Source organism: Syngnathus leptorhynchus, chromosome 10 (assembly GCF_054491065.1).
Source record: "Syngnathus leptorhynchus isolate UIUO chromosome 10, UIUO_Slep, whole genome shotgun sequence".
NCBI classification, from domain to species: domain Eukaryota; kingdom Metazoa; phylum Chordata; class Actinopteri; order Syngnathiformes; family Syngnathidae; genus Syngnathus; species Syngnathus leptorhynchus.
In genome coordinates, this window is record NC_141204.1 from 7,272,326 (window position 1) to 7,295,992 (window position 23,667).

The 23,667-nt window shown below is 40.2% G+C and overlaps 4 protein-coding genes across 4 annotated transcripts; 1 reads left to right on the forward strand and 3 right to left on the reverse strand.

The window, feature by feature from the left end:
• Positions 1 to 123: 123 nt before the first annotated feature.
• paox (polyamine oxidase) lies at positions 124 to 4,289 on the reverse strand. Its single transcript, XM_085922223.1, has 11 exons — positions 4,154 to 4,289; positions 2,964 to 3,123; positions 2,317 to 2,493; positions 2,108 to 2,238; positions 1,861 to 2,042; positions 1,469 to 1,650; positions 1,219 to 1,388; positions 938 to 1,023; positions 723 to 835; positions 504 to 658; positions 124 to 426 (listed from the first exon to the last, which is right to left on the reverse strand). The coding sequence occupies exons 2-11, from the start codon at positions 3,115 to 3,117 to the stop codon at positions 271 to 273; spliced, it is 1,506 nt and encodes a 501-aa protein (XP_085778349.1). The 5' UTR covers positions 3,118 to 3,123; positions 4,154 to 4,289; the 3' UTR covers positions 124 to 270.
• A 142-nt stretch (positions 4,290 to 4,431) lies between these two features.
• Positions 4,432 to 17,068, reverse strand: rassf4a (Ras association domain family member 4a). Its single transcript, XM_085922043.1, has 11 exons — positions 16,997 to 17,068; positions 12,445 to 12,513; positions 12,295 to 12,370; positions 7,804 to 7,913; positions 7,210 to 7,289; positions 6,463 to 6,635; positions 6,029 to 6,130; positions 5,899 to 5,950; positions 5,673 to 5,794; positions 5,010 to 5,107; positions 4,432 to 4,660 (listed from the first exon to the last, which is right to left on the reverse strand). The coding sequence occupies exons 2-11, from the start codon at positions 12,495 to 12,497 to the stop codon at positions 4,591 to 4,593; spliced, it is 936 nt and encodes a 311-aa protein (XP_085778169.1). The 5' UTR covers positions 12,498 to 12,513; positions 16,997 to 17,068; the 3' UTR covers positions 4,432 to 4,590.
• LOC147050199 (C-X-C motif chemokine 10-like) lies at positions 13,559 to 15,012 on the forward strand. Its single transcript, XM_085922236.1, has 4 exons — positions 13,559 to 13,661; positions 13,792 to 13,909; positions 13,995 to 14,078; positions 14,604 to 15,012. The coding sequence occupies exons 1-4, from the start codon at positions 13,595 to 13,597 to the stop codon at positions 14,701 to 14,703; spliced, it is 369 nt and encodes a 122-aa protein (XP_085778362.1). The 5' UTR covers positions 13,559 to 13,594; the 3' UTR covers positions 14,704 to 15,012.
• Positions 17,069 to 18,894: 1,826 nt separating the features above from the next.
• On the reverse strand, positions 18,895 to 22,071 carry tmem72 (transmembrane protein 72). Its single transcript, XM_085922593.1, has 5 exons — positions 21,966 to 22,071; positions 20,087 to 20,153; positions 19,638 to 19,709; positions 19,391 to 19,530; positions 18,895 to 19,307 (listed from the first exon to the last, which is right to left on the reverse strand). The coding sequence occupies exons 1-5, from the start codon at positions 22,039 to 22,041 to the stop codon at positions 18,895 to 18,897; spliced, it is 768 nt and encodes a 255-aa protein (XP_085778719.1). The 5' UTR covers positions 22,042 to 22,071.
• Between the last annotated feature and the right edge of the window lie 1,596 nt (positions 22,072 to 23,667).

The following is a 23,667-nucleotide window of genomic DNA, read 5'->3' on the forward strand; positions in this document are numbered from 1 at the left end:
AATAATAATAATAATAATAATAATAATAACAACCGGTACTGGTACCACAAATAAAATATGACAACAAATTACATGGACAAAAACCCTGACAAGAAATGAGAACATTAACTTTTTATTGGACTGTATTAAAATTATTAGAGTAGTTTGAAATGTTACTGCATATTATAGAAACCAGACTTTAAATAACCGTTTAACAGCTTATAGTAGATGTACGTAAGGCAAAACAATGTGATAAGTCACAGTGAAACCACTTCATTGACCATCATTCTTTTAGAGCTTTGACTTGGTTGGCTGTGCAGAATGAATGGAGGAGGAGTAGTGAGCAAGGAGTCTGTCGGCTTCCCTCCAGCCAGAGAGAAGAGCTCCATGGACGGTGGAGAAGTAGCAGGGATGAGTCGCCTCTCCAGCAAACAACACCTGCAGTGGCTGGAAAGGACACAGCAGACAGTTGATGATTTGTGAGTTTGATATAGTTATTTTCTAAATGTTCAAAATGTCAGTACTTGTGAGAGCAATCGCTTGGATGGCAGAGGCTCCATCAAGTTCTCCAAGTCCTGCAATGAGCAGCCCCTTGAGGGGTAACTGTACGATCCGCATGTCCAGGGGTCGTGAAACCATCGAGACCTCAAGACTCTCCGTGGAGTGATTATGGGATTACCTACGTGTGCACCGAATTAATTGGGCTTGTTCAGGAAATCCATTTAAGACTGTAACTCATTCACCTGTAAACCTGCGGACGAGTTGTGTGACGGCACGCAGAACCTCCTGCTCAGACAAAGTCTCCATATAATTTGACTCATGCCCAGCAATCCAGCCACACAAAACATGGCCGAACCTGAAACCACCAAACATACACAATACGCGACATACATTAAATTGAGGATTTTCTGCAACGGTTGAACATATGAATTATGGGACTGATTGTTGAGCTGCTGACCTTTCAGTGGGTTGTAATACAGTGAAGCCAAACAATTTCTTAATCCAGGATCCCGGAACATCCTGTACCTGGTCCACCATGCCATCCTGACCAAGGTGACAACAAATAATAGATTAGGTTTTAGGTTGTAAAGCTTAACCATTAAATATGAAGAGAAGGTACAAGATAAAGTATTCGGTCACAGTACATAATTCTAATTCTGCCTTGACAAAGAGTGAAAATTTTCGATTTGGCACAAAGTTCAAGAAGGAGCAAATCTCCAGCTTCATTTATGAACTCACCTCATCTTCCCACACCAAGTAAATGACCTCACAGTCATCATCCCACCAGGGCGAATCAAATTCCACAAATATTTTATTGTTGGTGCCAAAACCTAATCTCTGGATTGAGTGAATTTTGTGCAGAGGAAGAGGAGGACGGAACAGTGAGGTGTAGTGCTTCTTTAAGTAGCCTGACCAAACAGAAACAACAACAATCAGATACAGTAGTTGCTTTAGAAGGACCATCTGAATGAATTCCCGATAGTAACACCTAAAGGAACTGTGACGATCACATGATCAGCGGCCACCATCTTCCCATCAACGCACTCGACATTCACGTATGCGTGGCTTTTGTCGGACTTGTTCCAGTGGATGCGACGAACGGGTGTGTTGTAGCTCACTATACCAGCAGGCAACTCTGACATCAGTTTTCCTACTAGACCTTCATAACCTCTGAAATAAGACAGAAGGCAACACAGGATACGAGACAAATGGATTTTTTTCTTTTCACATCAAATTTTTATACAGCTCTTGTATTTTTATTGTATTGTAAGTATTATATGATATGCCGAAACGAGTGTTATCTATAATGTAAATGCGATAAAGAGTTATTGAGGTGTCGAACATGCACAGCTAGTGTGTTTTATATGTTGGACTACGAACCTCGGGAAGGTGCAGTCTAGTCCGAGTGTTGTTTTATAGAGGCCATTAGCACCCAAGCCCAGGTCGTCCAAGCTGTGAGTTCCAGAAACGCAACACTCCACCTTCATCATGGTGCTGAACATACACCGCTGCAAAGATCCTGCTTTGTCTGCTTTCCACTTCTCCGCTGATCTTTGTAGCACCTCAACCCAAATAAGACATAATGTGACTGTCGAGATCTGGTAAAACATGGATATGGTGATCATACCTCTGCACGTATGAATTGGCCCACAGTCGGCCAAGGTTCCCCTCCCTTCTCCTGAAATTCTGCAGTCTCATCCAGAAGTTCTTTGAACATCTCCACACAGGGGTACACATCTTCAGGGCTCAATTTGCGCCCTTTTAGTTAGGAGAAACAGCACATGAGTTGACCACCTTATTTGGTCGAAAAAGACGAGAGGTTTTCTCAAGAGTGACCTGAGCTGGTGAAGACATTGGGGATCCAGGGAGGATGTCCGCCGACATCCATTGCCTGATTCTCCGGGGTGAGAGCATCCGAACTCAGCAGGCCGTATTGCCGAGCCAAACAAAATACCGGGTTCTCTTCGGATGGCCCGTGGATCCAGTTGGCCCCCAACTCTACTATGTTGTCACCTACACACAAAAGTCACAACAATAACAAGTATTGAGGTTAATCTGAACTTCAATTTATATGTGTGAATGGTTGTTTGTTAACATTTTCCCTACATTTGTCTGGTTTAACAAATTAATCATTGGTGTATTTTAGCACTTATTTTGAATATTTGGGGCTACGCATGATTGCCATATGGTAATGCATATGCATCTGACAAACTAATACGAACTGTTCGTTAATGAACACACAGCGGTTTTGCATATTGTTTTCAATCGTTTTTAAAACATTACTGTCTTCTGGATAATTCGGGCTTTACTAGTGCGATGTATACGAGGTTGGTAGCGTGCAAACCCGAGTTACGTCACCATCGTCGGAAATGAACTACGTCGTAAACCGAGGAGTCATTGCAAGACGATTGCAAGTGATAACGTAAAGTTACACAAAAGAAACTGGGTCAGTGGGTCAAAGTGGGTTCCCTTGTTGTACTTACCGAATTTACCAGTTTTGATTCTCCCCCCGCTTCTTCCAGTCGCTTCGAGTATACGCACATGATTAAATCCTGATTTCACGAGTCTCTGTGCCGCTGCTATCCCCGATATGCCGCATCCGATGATGACGATCCGAGATTCTGCACCCGTCAACATCGTGACCTGCAAGAGCCAGTTTGACACATAAACGAACCATAAAACTTCGTCAATCTGCCGATTTGCTTCCAAATGCAAATGAGATGACTTCTGGTGGGGAGTTTCAAAATAAAATTCTTCTCTTCGATTTAAACGGGTTAGGGATGGTTGCATATTTCTATCTACTCAAATGCATTTGTTAGATCATTGAAAGTCTAACATTTAATTAGTTTGACCAAGATTTCGTTTCTGTCTTCATTTTATTTCATTCAAAAATATCTAACTGCTCATCTAATTAAAAATAATAAAAAAGAACCACCGTTTTTATTATTAATTTGTATTATTATTACCTTTCTTGTTCTTGTTTCTTTCTTTCTTTTTACATTCTATTGTACAGGACAGTAGTTACCCTACAGACTGCATTTGTAGTAGCTATTTAGACGGAAAGCTTAGGTAAATGTCTGGCCAGCAGGTGGCGTTGTAGGAAAATTGAGGGCCTCCCAATCCTGCAAAGTTTGAATGTACTCTATGAATGTGACAGAATTTTGTGTTGATAGGACTTTTGTGTCTGTACTTTTGTAAAGTATATATATTTTTAGCAGGTTACTTTTGAAGTTGCAATGCAGTAATGACAAATATTACATTAACATATAAAAGTCAAGTGAAAAATGTTGTTTACAATCATTTTTTTTCTATGCTCCCTCACTAGTCTAAACACACTGTGGTTAATAATGTGCCATTTAACCTTGTACTAACATTTGCTGTTGACTGAAAATGATATCACAGTGCCTAAGGTCACAACTTGCAAACACACTACATGACCAAACAAGAAAATCAACTGAAAGTCATTACCTGAGCCGTTAAGCACAGTAATATCACTTTCGGTCAACACTTCCTAATGCATCTAGCGTAAATTCTCGCTGGAGTCGTAACCAAAGGAAAAAGGATGTGGTAAAAGATTTTACGCATAAGTAATTGCATTAATCAGCGAGTAATAAAGGCACACTGACTAAAGGTCAAGGTTGTCCCTGCAAAATGACAAGTCAACATTTCTTACTGTTAGCCAAAGTGTGGGAAGCGAGGAAGAGCCCTTCTCTCTCAGGATACCCTATTGTGTAACACACACACACACACACACACACACACACACACACACACACACACACACACACACACACACACACACACACAAAACGGCGCATGGGAACTCGTTGGCATAAAGGGTCGCTCCGAAGAACAATGCTAATACACTCATCAGTTACAGGAAATGATAAGACTCTATTTTTTCAATGACAAATTTGTTTTGAAGAGAAATGCAAACGACTTTAAAGCCATACAAGTTGCTTTATTACATACGTCATGAAAAACATTACAATTACAAAAAGGTAGGAATCGAAAGCAGTAAGAATGTGTCATAAAAATTGAGCATATATATAAATAACATGATGCGCACGCGCGCACACACAAATACACTCACACAAACCCACACAAATTTTAGACTGGGTCACAGGAGTGAGTCTTGCCCTCCAGCTGATGGACGATCATTGACCTCAATGAGATGTACCTACACAGGGAGAAGAAAACACATCATTTGTAATGGATTAAAACAAATAAAAAGAGTTGATGATATTACTACTACTACAACTACTACTAATAATAATAATAAATGAGAATTAATGAATGATATGAGATAAACAGTAGTAGTTAAGTCATCAAATTGATTGGCTTCCGGATGCAGGAATGTTACTCATATGACTGCATCAATTGAACTAACACAGCCGCCATTGACGGGCAAGTTTGTTTGGATTTCATAATATGAAGGAGATATGGACATTGATTTCACTTAGCACAATTAGACACGTTAAATGAAGACTAGGGCTTTGTATCATGTGCATTCAAGACTCCTCACATACTTTTTTATCAGTTTGTTGATTTCCCGCTCTTCTTCCTCTTTTAGCTTTTCCACAAAGCTGTCCAAAACTGGAATCTCAAACTTGATGTACTGGGCAACCTGGGAAAGAGAGAACAGGCAAGAAGAAGAATTTAAATTTCAAGATGTGATTGAAGTGTGGACTTTTATTTTGGGAAGTTTATTTTAAATTCTGATGCAATGTGTTTTTCCAGGCCTTCATTTCCAGCTTGTATTTGCGTCTTGCTGTTTTCAGTAAGTGAAAAGTAAGAATTGTGCCGCACGTACACAGGATGTGACTCGGGACTTGGAGTAATGCCGATGACAACCAAAGAGGATTTCTGCTCCACACGACTTGAAAGCTGCTTTACTGTTTAAGAGTTCAACTACACTCTCACATAAAACGTGACCCGAGAGACACACTCCTTGAACTAACAGCCCTCCATTTTATCATATTTATTTTTGATTGTTTTTGTCTAGTATCAAGTTGAGCATTCCTTCAAGTGAGGATCTGGTTTCCCCTTTAGTGCAGTCACAACATGGCCATCCATTGTCAGATGAGTCTCACAGCCTTTCCTCAGCGTGCTAAATTTAACTCAACATAATGAGCCCATTGTGTGCCTACGCTCATTTTAAAGAGGTCACCCGTGGTGAAAATGACACTCACATCATAGGTGACTTCTTCTCCCAGGTCGGCCTCCATGATGAAGATCTTGGATATCATCTCACAAGGTCCGTGAAGCACACGGGTCACCAGCGGGTATTCACTATCCTTCAATTGGGTCCTCTCTAAATAAAAAAAACCCCAAAATAATTAGAATCATTGAGAAATTACTAATACACTATTCAGTGCACATGGAATATTTCCTTCATGAAAATGATAACCTACATACCTCCAGACTCGTGGACCATATAAAGAACAAATTCTTCAGATTTATTTTCCACCTTAAAGGATACAAATATTGAATAATAGCACCTTTATCTTGCATACACAATAATAATAATAATAATGCAGTATCTTACCCGAAACTTTTGTAGCAGCATATTAAGGACCTGCGCTGTCGTCATGGCGCTGTTTACTCGCACGTTAGTGACTGAACCAAAGGCCGGAGTAAACACAGATGTCTGGCGAGGAGGTGGACATAAACACAAATCCATCATAGAATATATGGAACATTTTGAAAATTGTTTGGAACTTTCTGTGCTCAGTTCTTGTCATTCCCTCTCATCTGGGGTCTGAACATTTTGTACAGGAAGTCTAAACCGGGAAAGAACCAGCTGTATAATGTTGGACCACATACACACACACTACATAGCCAAAGAGGAACTGATGAAGTGCTCCTAATAGGGCTCATTAGTGAAATCCGCACATGGCCAAACTATTGTGAAATATGAACAGTGCAAGTACAGGAACATCCTTCCAGGAAAGACCTTCCCCTCTGCACCTGTGTGTGTACCTTGTGGTTGTAAAAGTGTCCGTTGATGGAGAACCTGTGTGTGCGTAAACGCTGCAGGTCTCTGGCGGTGTTTGTCCTTGACCTCCTCTGGACGTGCATGAAGGAAGCGTCGCTTCTGGTCCTTAGCAGCTGTGGACACTCTTCTACCTCCTGCATGCCCTCCACATCCAGCCCTCAATAAACAAAGGAAATTACTGGTACTTTTCAAATGACCAGAAAAACTTTCCATCAGGGACACATTCGGAAAAACATTTCAATTTATGTTATGCTTTGAAATTTTCAATTTGCCATGCTTGTAAACAACACCCTTCTCTGTGGTGTTTATTTGCACTTTACAGGGTCTTTAAAGATTTGGAATTGTGTTGAAATCCAAACCTTGATCAACAACAACAAACGGCTAAACGTGTTGCTGTTCAGTAATCGGAATTGCAATACTCCAGAACTCCAGATCAGGGGATCAACTTGAAACCGTAGCGCATTTATTGTTCTCATTATAAATGATGTGCAATAAAAGGTCAACATTGCACATATCGAAGCTGGATCGGATCAGAGCTGTTAATTACTTTTCGTCTGGTTACACGTGGTCTGGACTGATCAGCCTCTCAGATTACCGCTGCACGTGAATTGCAGAATTATGCAGAGTGAAGCGGGGCCACAACCTTCTCCTCAACGTGTAATCGGTAATCATCAGGTGTGTGTGTGTCTGTGTGTGTAAGGCGGGTGTTGAAGCGCACGTGTCTTATTCACCTGCCGATCCACTTTCCCCGCTCAGTGAATTATTATTCGACTCCGCCGATCGTGGCTTTGCAATTACAGACATTGTGTTCCTGTAGAAACAAAACAATACACTATTTTCATGAATACACTGAATACAAATTGATGTACCCGCAGTAAATGGTATTCTTCATTCAGCAAAATGAAATTACAGATACGACAGATAATTTAAAATGACTATTAACCCCAATTCCAATTCATAACGGAAATGTATTCATTTTGCCTTGATGTGTGGCTGTATGAAAACTTAATTCAACACACTTGGAAACTAGATGATGTATTTTCCACAGACAATAATTCAATAATAACAGTTCCACGTCCATGCATGTCTTGTGATGGACTGGTAACCAGTCCGGGGTGCACCCAGTCCTGACTCTTGCCTACTTTTGTGGTTATAATAAAGTTGATCACAAAAGTAGGCCAACTATATGGGACCTCAACATCAAGTGTTAAAATGCAGGGTGGGGGATACTTGTGCACAATGAGGCAAAGTGTTAGTTGGACTAAAGTGTCGAAGGAATGCGCACGTGTACTTTTGTGTGTTGAGCACAGGGAGGGCCGGCGTACCGGTTGGGACGCAGTCGTTCGTTGTCGTCGTACATTTGAAGTCTAATTGGTCGATGCAGACCCCAGTGGATGTTCAACAAACCTTCCAGGATGAGGCCCCCCTCCTCCTCCTGTACAAACACACACACACGTGTTACTCAAAGAGGAAATCCTGTCACAAAAGCTCAATGTCAGGTGTACGTGCAAGAACAGGCGATCCAGGGTGAAGTTTGTCATTTTGGAGAAAAAGGAGGAGGAGCGCCCCGCCCTTTTAATTCAGTGCACGGGTGAAGTCATGTCTGAGGGAGTGCTTTGGGTCACGTACTGTAGGTGCAGAGGTGGAATCTTTTATTTGACCAATTCAAAGTAAATTCTCTGTATTTAGCTCCAAAGGGAATATTTTGTTGCTTGTTGGCACAATAATAGGATGATAAGGGTAAAAAAATTATACTTTGTGAGTCAAACGTAAACATTTTAAATTGTTTAAAGTTTTGGAAATCAATTGTGGGTGAGGGGGATTCGAAGAAACTTATGATACGAGTCAAATGTCGAAAGAAAGTTGTCATGTTTGGACATTTGGAAAAAGTAACAGCGCTTTTTTTCAAGCTGCCTCATTATTTCCAAATATATATTTTGGCTGCACTGCTATATTTTGACTAGTTTTCAACAAGGTCGTATCACTTTATATGAATACAATCACTGGAGAAAAAAAAAGTTTACACATCTGCAGTTATGCAACTAGCGTATTTGGTGTTTACAAGTTGTCAAAAAGCATTTCTAATCAAGTGCGTGTGTGTCCTTGTCACGAGTGCGTGGCTCTCCAATCAAGAGTTGTTTTTAAAAATCAAGAGAAGCAGCTGAGTAGGTTTCATTTTATTTTTTTCTATATGTCACCATAAGGAAGGCCAAATTACTCCCATGGCTTCATTGTTTCTGTAATGTAAACATGAAATGAGCAAGTCTGCAAACACACTGCTCCAAGGTTTCCGCAACAGGCGTGTACACACCCTCTACAATTCCACCCCCCCACCTCTCGTAAGGTCAGCAGAGTTATATTTAGCAGTCACGCCTAATCAGCCTGGTGCAAGCTGCTTCTATAAAGCCGAGATCCGAACTCCACGAGTCAGACGTTTGACTGTGACGACGGCACTACAACATTCTTCTTTTGAAATCACAAGGACATTAACAAAGGTGAGCAAGCTTCTTCTTCTTGTTACTAAGATAGAAATACGCGAATGTAAGACAGTATGTATAAATTACAAATCAAAAGTATATAAGGCTAAATTTAAAATCCAGCAAATTAGAACAAATCTGTTTAAATACATTCTTGATATTTCAACTGTTGTACAGCAACAAACATTTTTATTTAATATGTCATTTTGATTTTAGAATTCAGATGTAATTCATCATAATTCAGCAGTGATTTTAAATGACACATTAAAACAACAATCCCTGTTTTTACGATTTTAACAGTAATTCAACAGAGAAACAAACGTACTGATGATTCTATTTTTGCTGTTTCAGCATGAAACACAGACGCCTACTGCAGTCGCTGCCCCTCTTGCCTACCATCATGGAGACGCTAGAAGACTTGCCTCTGCATCCCACTGCCTGCCAGTCCACTCCGTCTTTGCACTCCCTGGACGACTACATGAAAAGCATTGAAGCTCTCGCTTGTCCCGAGGGGCTCCCGAGCTCGGCCCCCTTCAGGCTCCAAAGACCCCCCAGGCTGAGGCAGTTGTCCAAGACTCAGATGAAACACTCTGTATCGGCCTCACTTCCTCGCAGCTCCCCGCGTGCCCACAGAACTTGTTGGCCTTCTTGCACGGGTGTGAGCGGCACAGAGGATTGTTCTCTCAGGAGACAAGACAGTCGAGGTAAAGACCCCGTGGATTGGCTCTTTGCTCAGATGAGGACTTGAAGGGGCACTTTTGGGGGCGCTTTACATAAAAGCGAGATCACGAGGACTTGGATATTCGGGAAGGATGGATGTACATGGAGTGAATGGCTATTTATTTGCAAGCAATGTGAATGCACTATTGTTGCACTTTGTATGTTTCTATTAAAATGTTGAAATCATATTGTGTATGAAAATGTTTTACTTTCGCTATAACCTAAACACTTGTAGGAGACTTTAGACAAGAGGTGGGGGAGACCCTGAACTAGTCAACAGTTTATTTATTTAGGATTAACATTTATAAAGAAATTGTAAAATGTAAACGTTTTGGACACACAAATTTTGGGAGGAAAGTTTATTGTTAAACATTTAAAAGTAGAGTTTGGTAATTGCATACAAGCATAATGAATTAATACATTAATTTAAATTTTTTTTTGCACATCTATTGTGGTGTCATGTGTATTTTCTATAAATAATATCTTCTATGGGTAGCACAATGCCCTAGTCCTAGTGGCTTGCCACTTTGCCTCACAGTTAAGAGGAGTTCACACATCATTTTCATGTGCAAAGTTTAAATGTTCTGCAGTCCAGTGTGTTTGCCTCCCTTCCCCAAAATAATTAGCTGGGATAGGTCATAATTCTCAGGCGACCATAATGAGTACAACAGCAATAGACAAAAATGGAATACACATGGATGTCTTATGTTTTAGTTTTTTTGGTCAAAAAAAACAAACAAAAAAACCTGCAGCTAAATGCTGCTACCTAGTGGTAAAAGGCGGTGCAACAACTGAGGCTTCTGAATTGAAAATAACCGAACAAAGCCACTAGAGAGAGCTACGCTTGCACCAATTGATGAAAGTACAGTGACCAGATTGCAGTAGTACTGTACTGTACATTATATACTTACAATTATTATTTTTATCTTACTTGCACTTCAATCCCGAGGTTAGAATTAGAATTTACATATTTGCCTTATGCTGTGTTTCAAATGGGGACTAGGACTTCCTCCCATATTCCCTAAAACACCGTTATTTCATTATGAACTCTAAATTGCGATAAAAGCTGTGATTATGACTGTGAATGTATGTTTGTCTATATGGCTGCCATATTCTCTACCTCACCCATGATCCTATATTGTGGAAAAACAATATATATAGAATATGAATGGATATAATTATGTAGTATAATTTAGATTGCACTACACATGAATTAGAACATGCACATTAGTTGCACAGAAAAAAACGAAAGATTTATTATCTTTTATCAAATTTTATTGGTGCACAATTTAATTGTTTCTTTTTTTAGTGCATTCACAACATTGGCCTAATTTTTTTTGTTGCGGTTTAAAATTTTACGAAAGCATACAAAGAATTAAAACAAATTATGAATTGATCTCCAGCAAGGTGAATCTTCCTTTGTTCTAGCATCCACCTCTCCTCCTCCTCCTCCTCCTCCTCCTCCTGCTCCTCCTCCACCTCCTCATAATCATCCCCATTCAGGTTACAGTTCCACACTTAGCCTACAAACATGTCTGGACCTATTCTCAACTCAAAAAACTGTTTGTGTTCAATTTCCCAAACATACAAGTCACTGCACCTGACTTGTTCGACCACGGCATGACTCACACATCACCTGACTCCATGCACACCCAGTCAGCGTGATCATGATGTCATCCTCAAAAAGCAACAAGATAAATGGATTGTTATTCACTATCTTGACCTCTTTTTGCACATTTGTCTTCATATGCTTCAAATGTTTGTTCACAATTTAGCATTCACCCTCAATAGAAAGACAAACAGGAATAGACAAACAGTAGTTACTCGTTCATCGCGGAGATTATGTAAGATAGGAGAACTCCACAAAATAGTGATCATATACTTAACAATTCATGCATATACCTAATATCAAAATATATGCATGTGAGATAGACTCGGGCTTGCAATCCCGATGATCTACAGAACTGTAGTATCTGTTTCCATCTGTGAATGGATGCGTGGGACTTTTTGGGCCAATCCAAAATATGCACACTGTATGCAATCTATGTCGTTTTTTGCCGCAATTTTGTTACTTATGGAGACCATAGTCACCATCAGATGGAATGTGAGGGACTTTCCTAGAATGAGACAAAATCCTGGTGGGAGACAAATATGAGGGACACATGACCACAGTTTGCTGCCCACAATCACCCCCACACACTTGCACATATGCAGTCGACCACTCAGCAACCTACTGGTGCACACAAAGGGAAACTCCTGGCCATAAATGCCACAGAACAATTATCAAGCAAATAACGGTACTCTCAAACATTTTTTACACACACTAAAGTTAAAGGTTAAGTTGGCGAGTGGTTTGTTTGGGTGTATGACTGCATATCTGAGAGGCCCATTCTTTTATTCCATATTAACTGGGGATTTTTGGTGGTTGGCGCTCAGGGGCCCATAGTGGATACTTTGCACAAAATCTGATTCAATCCCATTTGTTTCCCTATAAACACCGGTGGAACTGGTTTCATTTTTGATATGAGTACATTTCACAAACCACTGCTGCAGCCGTTGAATAAACAACCGGTATTTCCCAAAGTCCTATCCTGGATATCTGTAATAGGTGAGTCTTACCTCATGAGCTCTCAACTGGAAGTTCTTGCCTGCATGGTAGCAATTGTATGTGCGAAGCAACAACAGGATGTCTGACCTGACAAAAGAACAACAGCTTGCATTTGGTCTATTCAGTACCATCACAATTGTATGCAAGTAAATGGGACTCACTTGGGGATTTGTTTGTCTGCATTGAGCTTCACGTAAATTTGATGCTCTCCCATTGTGATGAGAGTCCAGCTGTGGTCAAAAAGAATATATTAGTATTAGCATAATTTGTTACTAGGCAGTTTTCACAAATGGCCTTCCAAATAATCCCAGAAAGATTGATCAATTTTTACACTTGTAAAGTTCTGTACAATGTATTTAAAAGACATATAATAAAAAAATATTACATTACAGAAGGTAAATCACGCAATCAAATAGATGAACAGATCGAAAACAGGCGAGAGGCACTTAGGGTAAATCACATGGTCTTGTTGACACAGCGCCAGCAAATGCAACAGACTGTAACTATCAATGGCAAAGCATAATAAAACATGACCTGTGTCATTGTCAGGTCAGTCCTGTTCTCTGCACTTTCTCTTAAAAGTAAATAAATAGGTAAATAAATCAAACGGAATACCCACAGTTACTGGAAATAGAAAGTGAATATTTTTCTGAGTCCTGATGATTCAGTCTGGATCATGACTGAGAGATCCACAATTGTGCACAGGACTCGTCCTACAAATGTTGGGTTTAGGTCTGGGCTTTGAATGCCCCAATAAAAGAACATCCTTGATTTAGTTTGATGCTTAACATCGATATCATGCTGCACAGTGGAATTCCTCATCAGTGTCATCTTTCTGGCACACACATGGAAACCAAAAAGTGGCCCTACTTCCAGCTGGACACAAACAACCACAAAACATGAGTCTTCACTGCGCGGATGGTGTTCTTCTGGTTGCACAGTGTGGTTTTTACTTTGAATCATGCAAACTTTTCATTTATTTTGAAAAACATCCGTTTTAATTGTACTGAAGCACTGATAACAGTCTACATTATAGTCCATATAATCTCGCATGATGGGGAAAAATATAAATTGGACTTTCTCCATCCGGTGTTAGAGTGGAAAAACTATTAAACATGTCCTTAAGGCTGTGAGGGCTGAAGCAAAGTAATGGTGTCCAGGTTCTCTGCAGCATCCAAAGAAGGAAAGTGCTTTAGGGAATTTCCGGGTACGGAAAGCCCAGCTCTTGAGTGTGCGGGGGAGGAGCGCGAGAGTATAAAAAAGCGGCGTGTGGTTCAGGAGATCATTGTCAAGGCTCAGTCATCGTCAAACATGCGGCTCAATCCTCAGTCAGTGTGCAAGCTCATCTTGCTGGCTGCTTGGTGTGCGCTGAACACAGGTGAGAACATCCGCTGTTGACTGTCTCCATGGTTTGTCGAGTTGTGTGTGTCTGCGTAAACTAATCTTCACCACACCGAGTGACCCCCCCACACACACACCGCTTAATCCTGTTATTTGTGTTTGTTCAGACAGCACGTTTGTTCCGGGAAGATGTTTGTGTCCTGAGACGCAAACTGGCGTGCGAGGCAGACTGAGGGAGCTCACCGTATACCCCAAGAACCCCAACTGCGACAAAGTCACTGTGATGTAAGTTTGCACGGCTGCATACACACACGCACAAGCACGCACACATTCACGTGACCTAACGTGCATGTGCGTGCGTGTTTTACAGAGTGACGCTGAAGAGCACCGATGAGCCCGTTTGTCTGAGTCCAGATGCGCCTATGGGAAAACAGCTGATTCGATGCTGGAATAGGTAAGATGGAGTCCAAAAATATTTTTAAGTGAGTTTAAATTGCTGAAAATAACATAAGAAAGGATGTCAAAAGATCATGTGGTGAAATGCAATGCAAATGAATCATGAATCAAAATATTTTTAAGTGAACATTTATTAAATTGGTAATTCTTTTAAAACGTGCCATTTCCAGTGATGGAGGTGCACAAGATAGTGTAGCTGCGCTAGGTCATTCAACAATTTAAAATATGCAAGTTCACTCCAAATGTCACAGTTATATGAATGCATATGCACTAATTCATAGCTATTGGAAAAAACTGCCTTTGTAATGCATTTATGTGCTTATGCTCACCCAACCCCCATGTAATCCTTCAATTTAGGTTAAAAATGGACGTTGACCTCTATACATGAGAGCACTATGCATTACTCATACTGCATGAGGTCATAGGTCACAGACATTGAATGTTGTTTTGTTTGTCCAAGTAGGGTACTGTGCTTGACAACTTTCAAGCTACATATAATTATTATTATTTTTTTGCTTTCTAGAGCGAGGTCTCTGGATCGCAACGTGAAGTTGTGTCTGAGGAGAAAGAGAAGAAGAGGTCTGCGCCAGCGTTCTCGACAGCGCGGAAGAGCCTCAAATTAACGCCAGTAGTGGAAACATGCAGCTATACAAGAGTGGTGTGTACATTGGACTTTGAGATACATGCTGATATCAGGGCCATTCAAAAGACTGTGTCATTTTCTGCCAAAGTGTCAGATTCTGCTTGAAATGAGATTGTCATTTATACATTTTAGCAGTAAGAGACTATTTGTTACTAAAAAGCCCTGGAGGCCAAATGTTAATTAACTTCAATAGCTTTAACAAGTCAATATTGTTTTTGTGTAAGTGTGCTATTTATTATTTATACCAACATTTTAGATGTTAGTTTGTGAATAAACAACTTTAAAAGTATCTTAGTGTCATTTGTGATCAAAGAGAGGATGGGATGAGAGCATTTCTTCCACAGCAGGATGTCAGAGGTCAAATGACCTTGGCTGTAGTTGATAAACCACAGGATGTGAGTCAGTTGGGGGAACACTTCTTGATCCAAACATCAAAAAGTGGCAAAGATTCCACAGACAGAAAGCTCTCTGTGACATGACATGTCATTATATCTCATTACATTATGTTTTTGTTTTGTTTACTTTCATATATTGCAAGACATTCATGCAACAAGATATGGAACAATGAAAGTGAGTTGTTAATAGTGTCCAAAACTCCCACTCACATTCTTGTACGAGCACTCACTTAATCACTTCACACTGCCATTGAAGAATCAATGCTCGTGTCATAACCTGCCTGGTTTTTCATTAAACTGATCTTTGTATATTTGGATTGCGAAATGATTGCAGACAGAGCTTAGTGGTGAATGAAAAGCGAAAGTGAGCTGCTTAACAAAGGCCCCTTTTCATACATAACAGGGTCAGTAGTTAAGGGGACTTTTCATTTTTGTATAGTGACATCAAAGTCAAAGAAGGGTGCCAGTTGGTAAAAAGGATCATTGTGACGATAACCATAGAACTAGAAAGAAACCATTCAAAACGAGCAAATACAGTATGAGAGTTGGCCAAATGGTGGGAAAAGAAAACCGATACCGGTCCGTGGGTCATTTGGTACAGGGTCACACAGAAAAGAAAATATATATATTATCGACAATCAATTAATTCAGGTCAAGACGCTCGTCCCGGTCACATGACATGTTTCCCCAGTCAAGCGGTTACAGCGACCAAACAAAGCTCCGGAGCAGACACATAATGTTGAGTTTTATTTTTATGCGCTTTGTTTTTATGCCAGTTGTATCATTTTATTTAATCGTATTTATATAATTATTATTAATGTATTATTTATTTATATAAAGGCCGGTCCATGAAAATATTATAACCGGTCCGTGGCGCAAAAAAGGTTGGAGACCACTGTATATTATTGTTAGCGCTGGTAACTATAACACTAGTTGATGGTACAATGCTGCCACCTAGTGGTTAACGACATAAGTATGAAAAGTGATGCAAATGAGCGCTTCATCTTCACGACACATGGCTCACGAGGATCATCATTTTATTTCTAATGTCACTTGTGACACCAGAAAACTGGGTCAATGTTTTACACTGCATTATTGCTGCCTTACAGGGTGTTTGGAATTTAATTAACACCCCTGTCACAAGGAATATTCCATTCATTTTTTTAAATCAGCAGTTTTACGTGTGGATTTTATGAATCTAAAATGCTTTTATTTGTTTCGTGTCACAAACTACTATTAACAAATTACTTGCTTGTTAACAATAAATAAAACCCTTTGGTGCAAATTTAGTCAAAGTAAGAATGACAAAATCTGGCTTCTTTCAGAGTTATTCTTATCCAAAACCACTCAGAAATCCAATTTTTCATCATCTTTATTAAAACTATGAAAATCAGATCAATAGCATTACTTCAAAATCTGGCCACATAGAGTCGTCAGTCGGTCCCTCGTGCATATTTACACATTTAAATGCATTCCCAGTCGGTTACCATTCCTATAAATCATTTAAGGTAACGTTGACAATAGCAGAGAAAGGCTTGAATTGGGAAAAGGTGCACATGGAAGGTCTTATCTTCCCTTTCTTTATGCTCCATGTGAACAAAGAGGCATCGCGAGAGCTGCATTCAATTATCACACCTACACCGGCAACAATCCATGCAATCACCATCCATCCATCCACCCATCCACCACTTTGTGCAAGAATTACGCACAAACCAAATGTTGACGCACTTTAACAATTGTGCGGAAAAATCAACCACCTCTTCCACTGTCAGCAACTTAAGACCATCTCTTGTTAAATTATGCAATCCGCAGTTTAATTTACAATTAAATAGACAATAGATTATTGCTAATTTGTTGTCAACTCTAAAAGCTTCTTACCATGGCACTTGAGGTCTCCGTGTTCCTTCGTGAGGACTACACCGCTTATAGTCTTGCCCCCCCCCTCCCTCTCTCTGGGAGCTGCTCTATCTGAAAGCCGCACAAAGAAACTGACACCAAGATAAGCCAATAACAGACCGCGTTGATTAAATTTGACCAATTAGCGTTGGGCATAGGCGGGCCTTGTTGTATTAGCTTTGCATTCCACTCTCCGGTGCAATCAAGGCCCTGCAGCTTATTCAAGCACAATTGTTGTTTTCAAGATTCATGGAGGGCTGCTGTGAATTTCTTTTGTGGCTAAAAAGTAGTCAGTTTGGATTTGGTTTGTCATTTTCTGTCTATCATAATGCCTGACAATGAAATAAAAAGAAACAAATTAGGTTTTCTTTTTTAGCTTTTATTTTCTTGGAGTGAAAATCCCCTCACGCCAGAACGAACACCCATTCTCTGAATAAAGGGAAAAAAAGCCACCACGGCCATGTCCGAGATGTATTCCTCCCATCCTGTTTTTGATCCCGGATCTTCCATCTGAGCCATTGTAATAGGGAAAACAAAAACTAAGCCTGCAGGAAGACCCTCCCTCACCCTCCCTGATGGGGATTTACAATTTAAAGGAAGTGACTTGTTGAGTCAAGTCTCAGAAAAGAACACGAATGGAAATGGCTCAACAATTTATTTGGCACCAATCAGCTGCTCATCGAGATCATTATATGAGGGTAGGCTGAGCATGGGCCATTGTGTGACCTCAGTGAACTGCACACAAATTCTCACTATTTTCTGCATCAGAACATCTCATATCACATGCAGTGTGCTCAACACACACACATACATATGAATACATTAAAAGGTTGACCAACTTGACCTGCAGGCTATTTACTTGAAATGTGTCATTGTTGTGCTCATCAAGACGCCCTGTTCTATATAAAGCTCCAGATAGGCAACAAAAGATTGCAGTGTAAGTATTTTGGCAGACAATATTGATTTACAGCCTGAACAAAAGAAGACTCGCAGCAGGAAGGAGACGGATTGACAAAAGAGATAAATGAAAAGCAGGCTTTTTATTATTGCCTACGTCTGTCGTTAAATATGTTTAACAAATCACAGTCAATAGTGCATAACCGTGTTGGACATATTAACTCCATTTTTTTCACTGGTTTGGAGTGTCTGGTCTCACATCCCGGAGCACGGTTGCCATGGTGATCACTCACACTCGCTAAACACACACAATGAGGCGACTTGAATTCGACTCTGACACCTGCGCATGGTTTAATTCCAGTTTTTCCCGGTCACATTGACACAGATTTCCACCAGTGTTGTTGAATGAGTGAAACACTTAATCCACTTTATTGCCTAATAAATAATGCATGAAACATTAACTAGATTAGATTGTTTTGCATTAATGTGGCTGCCCCGCTCTATTCAGGCTTTGCAAATATGGACTGAATCAGACTAAAAGGCACCATGTGTCTCATAAATTGGCCAATCATAAAAAATCATCCGGTAAAAGCAAATGTGAATATAAAACAGACGCAGTGGACCCTCTAAAATGGTATTATTCACAATTTGACCTGATATTGGGGGACATTTTACACCTCTGAAGTCACACAAAAATTCTAACTGCTCACACCATGGCAGCAAATGTCATGAGACGAACTTAAAAGCTCAAAGGATTAACTTTTTGCACGTTTTGCTTTTTTCTTTGGCTTTTTGTTACATATAGGGCACAGGTAGAAGGCCCATCCCCAATGAGGGCTAGTTAGCAGTGCTAAAATTGCAGGCAAGATTTAAATGCAGCCTCATTTCACTAACAGTCATTGCTCAAAAACCTAATAATGTTTCATTTATTTCAAGTACTGTACAGTTTCAGCACCAACCCAACATTTGCCGGGCAGAGCCGATCAGCCAGTGATCATAGGTGCAGTGTCCGAGGTGTTTTCTGGCTCTGAATCCCCAAACCCTGTCATCTCCTCCATCTCCCTCTCCAGCACCTCCTTCCTCCCTCTCATCCATGTGGGTTTCCTATCCTTCCTCTTCCTCTCATTTGGTGTCCGCTCCAACTCCAGCATGGCCTGGAAGCTCTCTTCTCCACTCCCGGCCAGGCCGTTGCCTTCGTTCCTGGTTGCTAGGGCAACTCTTTTCCCCGTCATCGCGCTGAGGAAGGAGAGCGTCCCGTTCGGGTCGACCCCCTCTATCGCATAAACTGTGGTGGGGCCTTGGCTGCTGTAACTCTCCTGCGACCTTTTAGATGATTCGGTCTTTGTTTTCTTGCTGAGCATGAAGTTGAACAAGGCAGTCACTAGAAGCATTGCCCCTAGGATGGTAGAAATATATCTAAATGGTATTTAGGTATATTCAAGGTTTAAGGTTATAAATTTATGGACAGCTTAATTTTACCCGGAATCACTGCATGCCACACAAGCACAGGGTGCAGGAAACAGACGATGGACATTATGGAATAATAGAGGAACTTCTGGAAGCCTTCAACTTTTGCCATCTTTCCCCATAATGTAAAGATCTGCCACTCAGGAGGACACCTGCGGAGATGGCAGAGAATTCATCGTCAGCATCAGTGTAGCCACTTTGCCTCATTTCAGCCTTTTATCATTTTATGGATGGTGAGATAATAAAACTGTGCACTCACGGCAGGCACATGAGCAGAAGTGCATCCAGGTAATAGGCCAACTCAAATATCATGATGCCAACAGAAGATACTCTGGTGAGGAACAATAATCATTTGCATTCAGCAAGTACCGGATTGATACATGTCAGATTGTGTCTGAGTTTAGATTTTTCTTTGAATAAAGGACCAGTAATCATCAACAATTTTTATAAAACAGATTCCCATCTTATGAACCATACAAAAGCCCCCTGGGATCAAACTCATCACATGGAAAGCCTCTTCTTGGAAATCATATTATAAACAGTCATGAGCTTTGCTCGAGGACAACCTAGATTGCAGCTCTCCTCTGGGAGAAGCTTTCCTGTGGCTCAGCGTTAATTTGAACGTGAGACACATAAACAGCAAACAACATAAGTAGGCCACCACGAGATTAACTTTGAAACATCAATATCCCACCCAAAAAATCTTACAGCAGGTAAATGCCAAGGCTGTTGAAGTCTCCCTGTTGGATGGTCTCCACTCCTACAGCACACAACACTGAAAAAGAGAATGCAATGATTTCATTTGGAGCTTTGCAAGTTTTGTCCACTAGGTGTCAGACTTGGTTCATTGACGTTTTTCATTGTTTTTCTGCATGAGGGTGGTCTTTACAATATTTTTTTTCTTGCCCCTCAATGACTATAAAACAAACAAGATTAATGTAGATGTGCTTTTCTTAATTATAGATATGTTCAGGTGCTGATGGAATATTAAATTAATTCACGCGCTTGAGTGAACCTGAGGTAAACCCTAACAATGTTGCATCCATTCCAAAAGTTGAAAATGATGTCAGTCACTGAATTGCGCAAATGTTTTACTTGTGTTCATAATTAGGATTTGAACCCTGCATTCAACACCGCGACCATTAGTAAAACGATATCACTGCATTTCCTCTTATCTTATATCCTGACTTCATGAATGATCAATTGTGCTGTTGTTCTGCATCATATATTTGTTTAGTCTGAATGAAAGTATGCTTTGGAAGACCAGCTAGAATGCAATTCTTGAATTGGCAGCTGAAAAATGTCCAACTGCCTGTGTCCTCAACCCAAAGACCAAAAAAAAAAAAAAAAAGAAACGGTCAAGTTGTGCAGATTCCTACGTCAGACTGCTACCATAAATGCAACGCTTGCCATTGGCGAAGGAAACAGCGACATCTGCTGCCTAGAATGATAATGACCTAATAATAATTGCTCATTTTACAGTAAAGAAACAAACAAATAACAATGAAACAGTGACGGTAAAACGTAATACTTAACTGGAGTACAATTATGGTTTTGATTGAGGAAATATTTTAAAATAAAGATTCTATTTTGCCTTTTTGAGCGAGGCATGCATGCGGAGTACACATGGAAACATTTTCTATGAGCGGCGAGGCAGAAATGCAGTGATACAATCAGCACTAGATCAGGAGAATGCTACTAGAAGCTTGCTGTTCATTTATAGGGTGTGAGAGGAATAAACACTTCATACATACAGAGCAGTTGAAAATCAACATAAAGGTGAACCTCGTTTGTCCTTTGCAGACACACAGAGGCAGACAGACACATAAATGTGCAAACGCAGGGTATGATCATGAGTGTATAAAACCACATGAGCTCAAGTAAGGCTAGTAAACCTGCTGGATGCGGAGACTTTAGCTGAATGGGCCATGTCTGCATTAAGGAGCAGGGTTGGCAACTATTTCAATTAAAGTAGCTAACGACTTTGTCGAGTAGGGGATCAGGAATTGTAGCCAAGCAATTTTTTTTCCCTCACTGTCTCTAGTTTAGTTGTGATTTTGTTGTATTTGAGGATAGACTTAGATATTTTTTGAGTGACCATTCTACCTGTCTCATATTTGATTAAATATGAGATACTTGTAGCATGCATGGCCATATTCCATGCTGCAACATCAAGTGGTGTGATGTTTTGTGATTCGACAAAGCTATCGAGGCTATCTGCCATTCTTGTCCACAGCCATCTTATTTGTATTATTTTTCTGACTTACATTTGACCTTTTGAACCTTTTGAACAGACCAGAAATCTGTATTTGGGTTATTTTCTTTATTGTATGACAGGAAGTGTTCAAAGCTGCAGGCTTATTATTTTCTCAGAGCTGACTTTTGAAATAGTATTGTTTAATATGGATGAGTGCTATTCTAGCACAGATTCAGAATCAGATAACAGCTTTGAACAGCATGTTGCAACACTCCTTGCCTCGTGAAATTCAGACTCTCTGATAAAGAATCTTAAAAGCAACAGAACACATTGCAGTAAGGCTCAGTCTACAGTCTAACTTGTTTCATCAGACATTACAAATTATCCTACCTGTGGCTGTAGAGATGCCAAGAATCCTGCAGGCAATCTCCACCATAATCCACCAACTGCTCCCTGGGTTGTCCATGACACCAAGAAATCTTTCCCCCAAAAAATCTAACCAATTCTTTTTATGCTATCTGAAATTGCTGGTAATCACAAAGTAACATTCTGGAAACATAGCTGACCCTTAGCTCAGTGGAGCTGTGATGTGACGCTTGAAGCCTCTTAGCCTGGTCAAGTTTGTGCCTCAATAATGACCCAGTTGTTAATCAGTCTCTCTTTCTCACCCACACATACACGCACACACAATATGCACGCAAACACAAAGTCACATGCACACATTCTGGTTATATTTCTACACCACAGCCAACTATACCCATAGTTACCACATTTATAGTTAAATTCCAAAACTTAGCATCTGTTAAAAGTTTCATGTGCAAAAAATGATCAATATTTCACCAATTTACTGAGTCAGATGTGGAACTCCTCTTCATGTGTATCACTATATCTGTATTATATTTGCACAATAGAAGGAGCAGTGCTATAGTTATTGAATTGAAGCAAAAAAAATGGGTAAACATGGTTTATTTCTATCATCATTCCATCATTATTGCCCGATTTATAAAGTACCCTAATACATAATGCTATTTTTCCTAATAAACAACATATTTGGGGAGGCTTGAATGGATGAATGACAAGCATTCATTTCATTGGGTAATATGATTTACAATGTGCATGGTTAGAGATTGAATTAAACTCAATCTTATCTCAAAAGTACAGCCATATTAGTCATGTATAATCAATCACGTTTAAATCGCAGAATTTAGTGACCCTTATCTCCTCCCCCCCGCCCCCCCCCTTTCTCATTTGGTTGCCTCAGTATAACCAAACTATCAACAAACACTTTGTATGTTTCCCTCAAGTCTGCAGTAATGCACAGTCCGTCCTCTCTCATCCAAGTTGAGTGCAGCCCCCCACTCGAAAAGGAGTAAACAGCACTCTGCATTATGAGCTGACACAGGCTTGGCCGCACACTGCTGTACGTTTCTTGAGACACAGCGGAGGCGTTTTGGAATGAGCTGTGAGATCCTCGCACACAAGCATGCAAGCATACACACGCTCCCTCTCCTAGTAAGGCCCAAGGTAATCTATGTAAATCTTCTTAAAGTCTCTAACAAAGACCATTTTGTGTTAAGGTACCAGTTTCACTTGTATCTGGCTTAATATCTAGGTTATTTGCAGCATTTATTGGATTGAGTCACTCTAGCGCCATCTCCAGTATGGCTGTTATGGTGACTAAAAGTTCACTTGGGTTCTCTTGTGCAGACATTCTCAGACAATGAGTCCCGATCACCCTGGTAATATGTCCTCTAGACTGAATGATTTGACTCCATTGTTTTAAGTACAAATTCTGAGGTGTAAGGGATAATTATTTTTTGGGGTAATTCACGACTCACAGATTTAAATTTGCTCGTTTTTATTTAGGAACCAATCCTTCATTATTCACTGAAAATCTCATTTATTCCGATCAAAGCAACAGAAGGATTATATCAGTGCCATCGTGTATACATCTTGGTGTTTGTGGATTTAATTTATTGATGTATTTTTTTTTCATCTGCATATGAGATCTCTGTGGTCACTCCTTGAATGCAGCTTGTGCACAATCAGTAACATTTTCAAATTAAAAATGTTCAATACCCCAACATTTATT

Excerpts from the sequence above, each read along its gene's own strand:
- paox (XM_085922223.1), bottom strand. The coding sequence starts at position 3,117 with ATGTTGACGGGTGCAGAATCTCGGATCGTCATCATCGGATGCGGCATA. Across the intron at positions 659-722 it reads ACTCGTCCGCAGGTTTACAG|GTAATCCCATAATCACTCCA; the intron begins GTGAATGAGTTA and ends GTGCACACGTAG. Across the intron at positions 427-503 it reads CCAAGCGATTGCTCTCACAA|CCACTGCAGGTGTTGTTTGC; the intron begins GTACTGACATTT and ends TGTCCTTTCCAG.
- tmem72 (XM_085922593.1), bottom strand. The coding sequence starts at position 22,041 with ATGGACAACCCAGGGAGCAGTTGGTGGATTATGGTGGAGATTGCCTGC. Across the intron at positions 20,154-21,965 it reads TGGCATCTCTACAGCCACAG|TGTTGTGTGCTGTAGGAGTG; the intron begins GTAGGATAATTT and ends TCTCTTTTTCAG. Across the intron at positions 19,710-20,086 it reads AGCCTTGGCATTTACCTGCT|AGTATCTTCTGTTGGCATCA; the intron begins GTAAGATTTTTT and ends GTTCCTCACCAG.
- rassf4a (XM_085922043.1), bottom strand. The coding sequence starts at position 12,497 with ATGGGAGAGCATCAAATTTACGTGAAGCTCAATGCAGACAAACAAATC. Across the intron at positions 7,914-12,294 it reads TCCAGTTGAGAGCTCATGAG|GAGGAGGAGGGGGGCCTCAT; the intron begins GTAAGACTCACC and ends GTGTTTGTACAG. Across the intron at positions 6,636-7,209 it reads CGGGGAAAGTGGATCGGCAG|GGCTGGATGTGGAGGGCATG; the intron begins GTGAATAAGACA and ends TTGTTTATTGAG.
- LOC147050199 (XM_085922236.1), top strand. The coding sequence starts at position 13,595 with ATGCGGCTCAATCCTCAGTCAGTGTGCAAGCTCATCTTGCTGGCTGCT. Across the intron at positions 13,662-13,791 it reads TTGGTGTGCGCTGAACACAG|ACAGCACGTTTGTTCCGGGA; the intron begins GTGAGAACATCC and ends GTGTTTGTTCAG. Across the intron at positions 14,079-14,603 it reads CTGATTCGATGCTGGAATAG|AGCGAGGTCTCTGGATCGCA; the intron begins GTAAGATGGAGT and ends TTTGCTTTCTAG.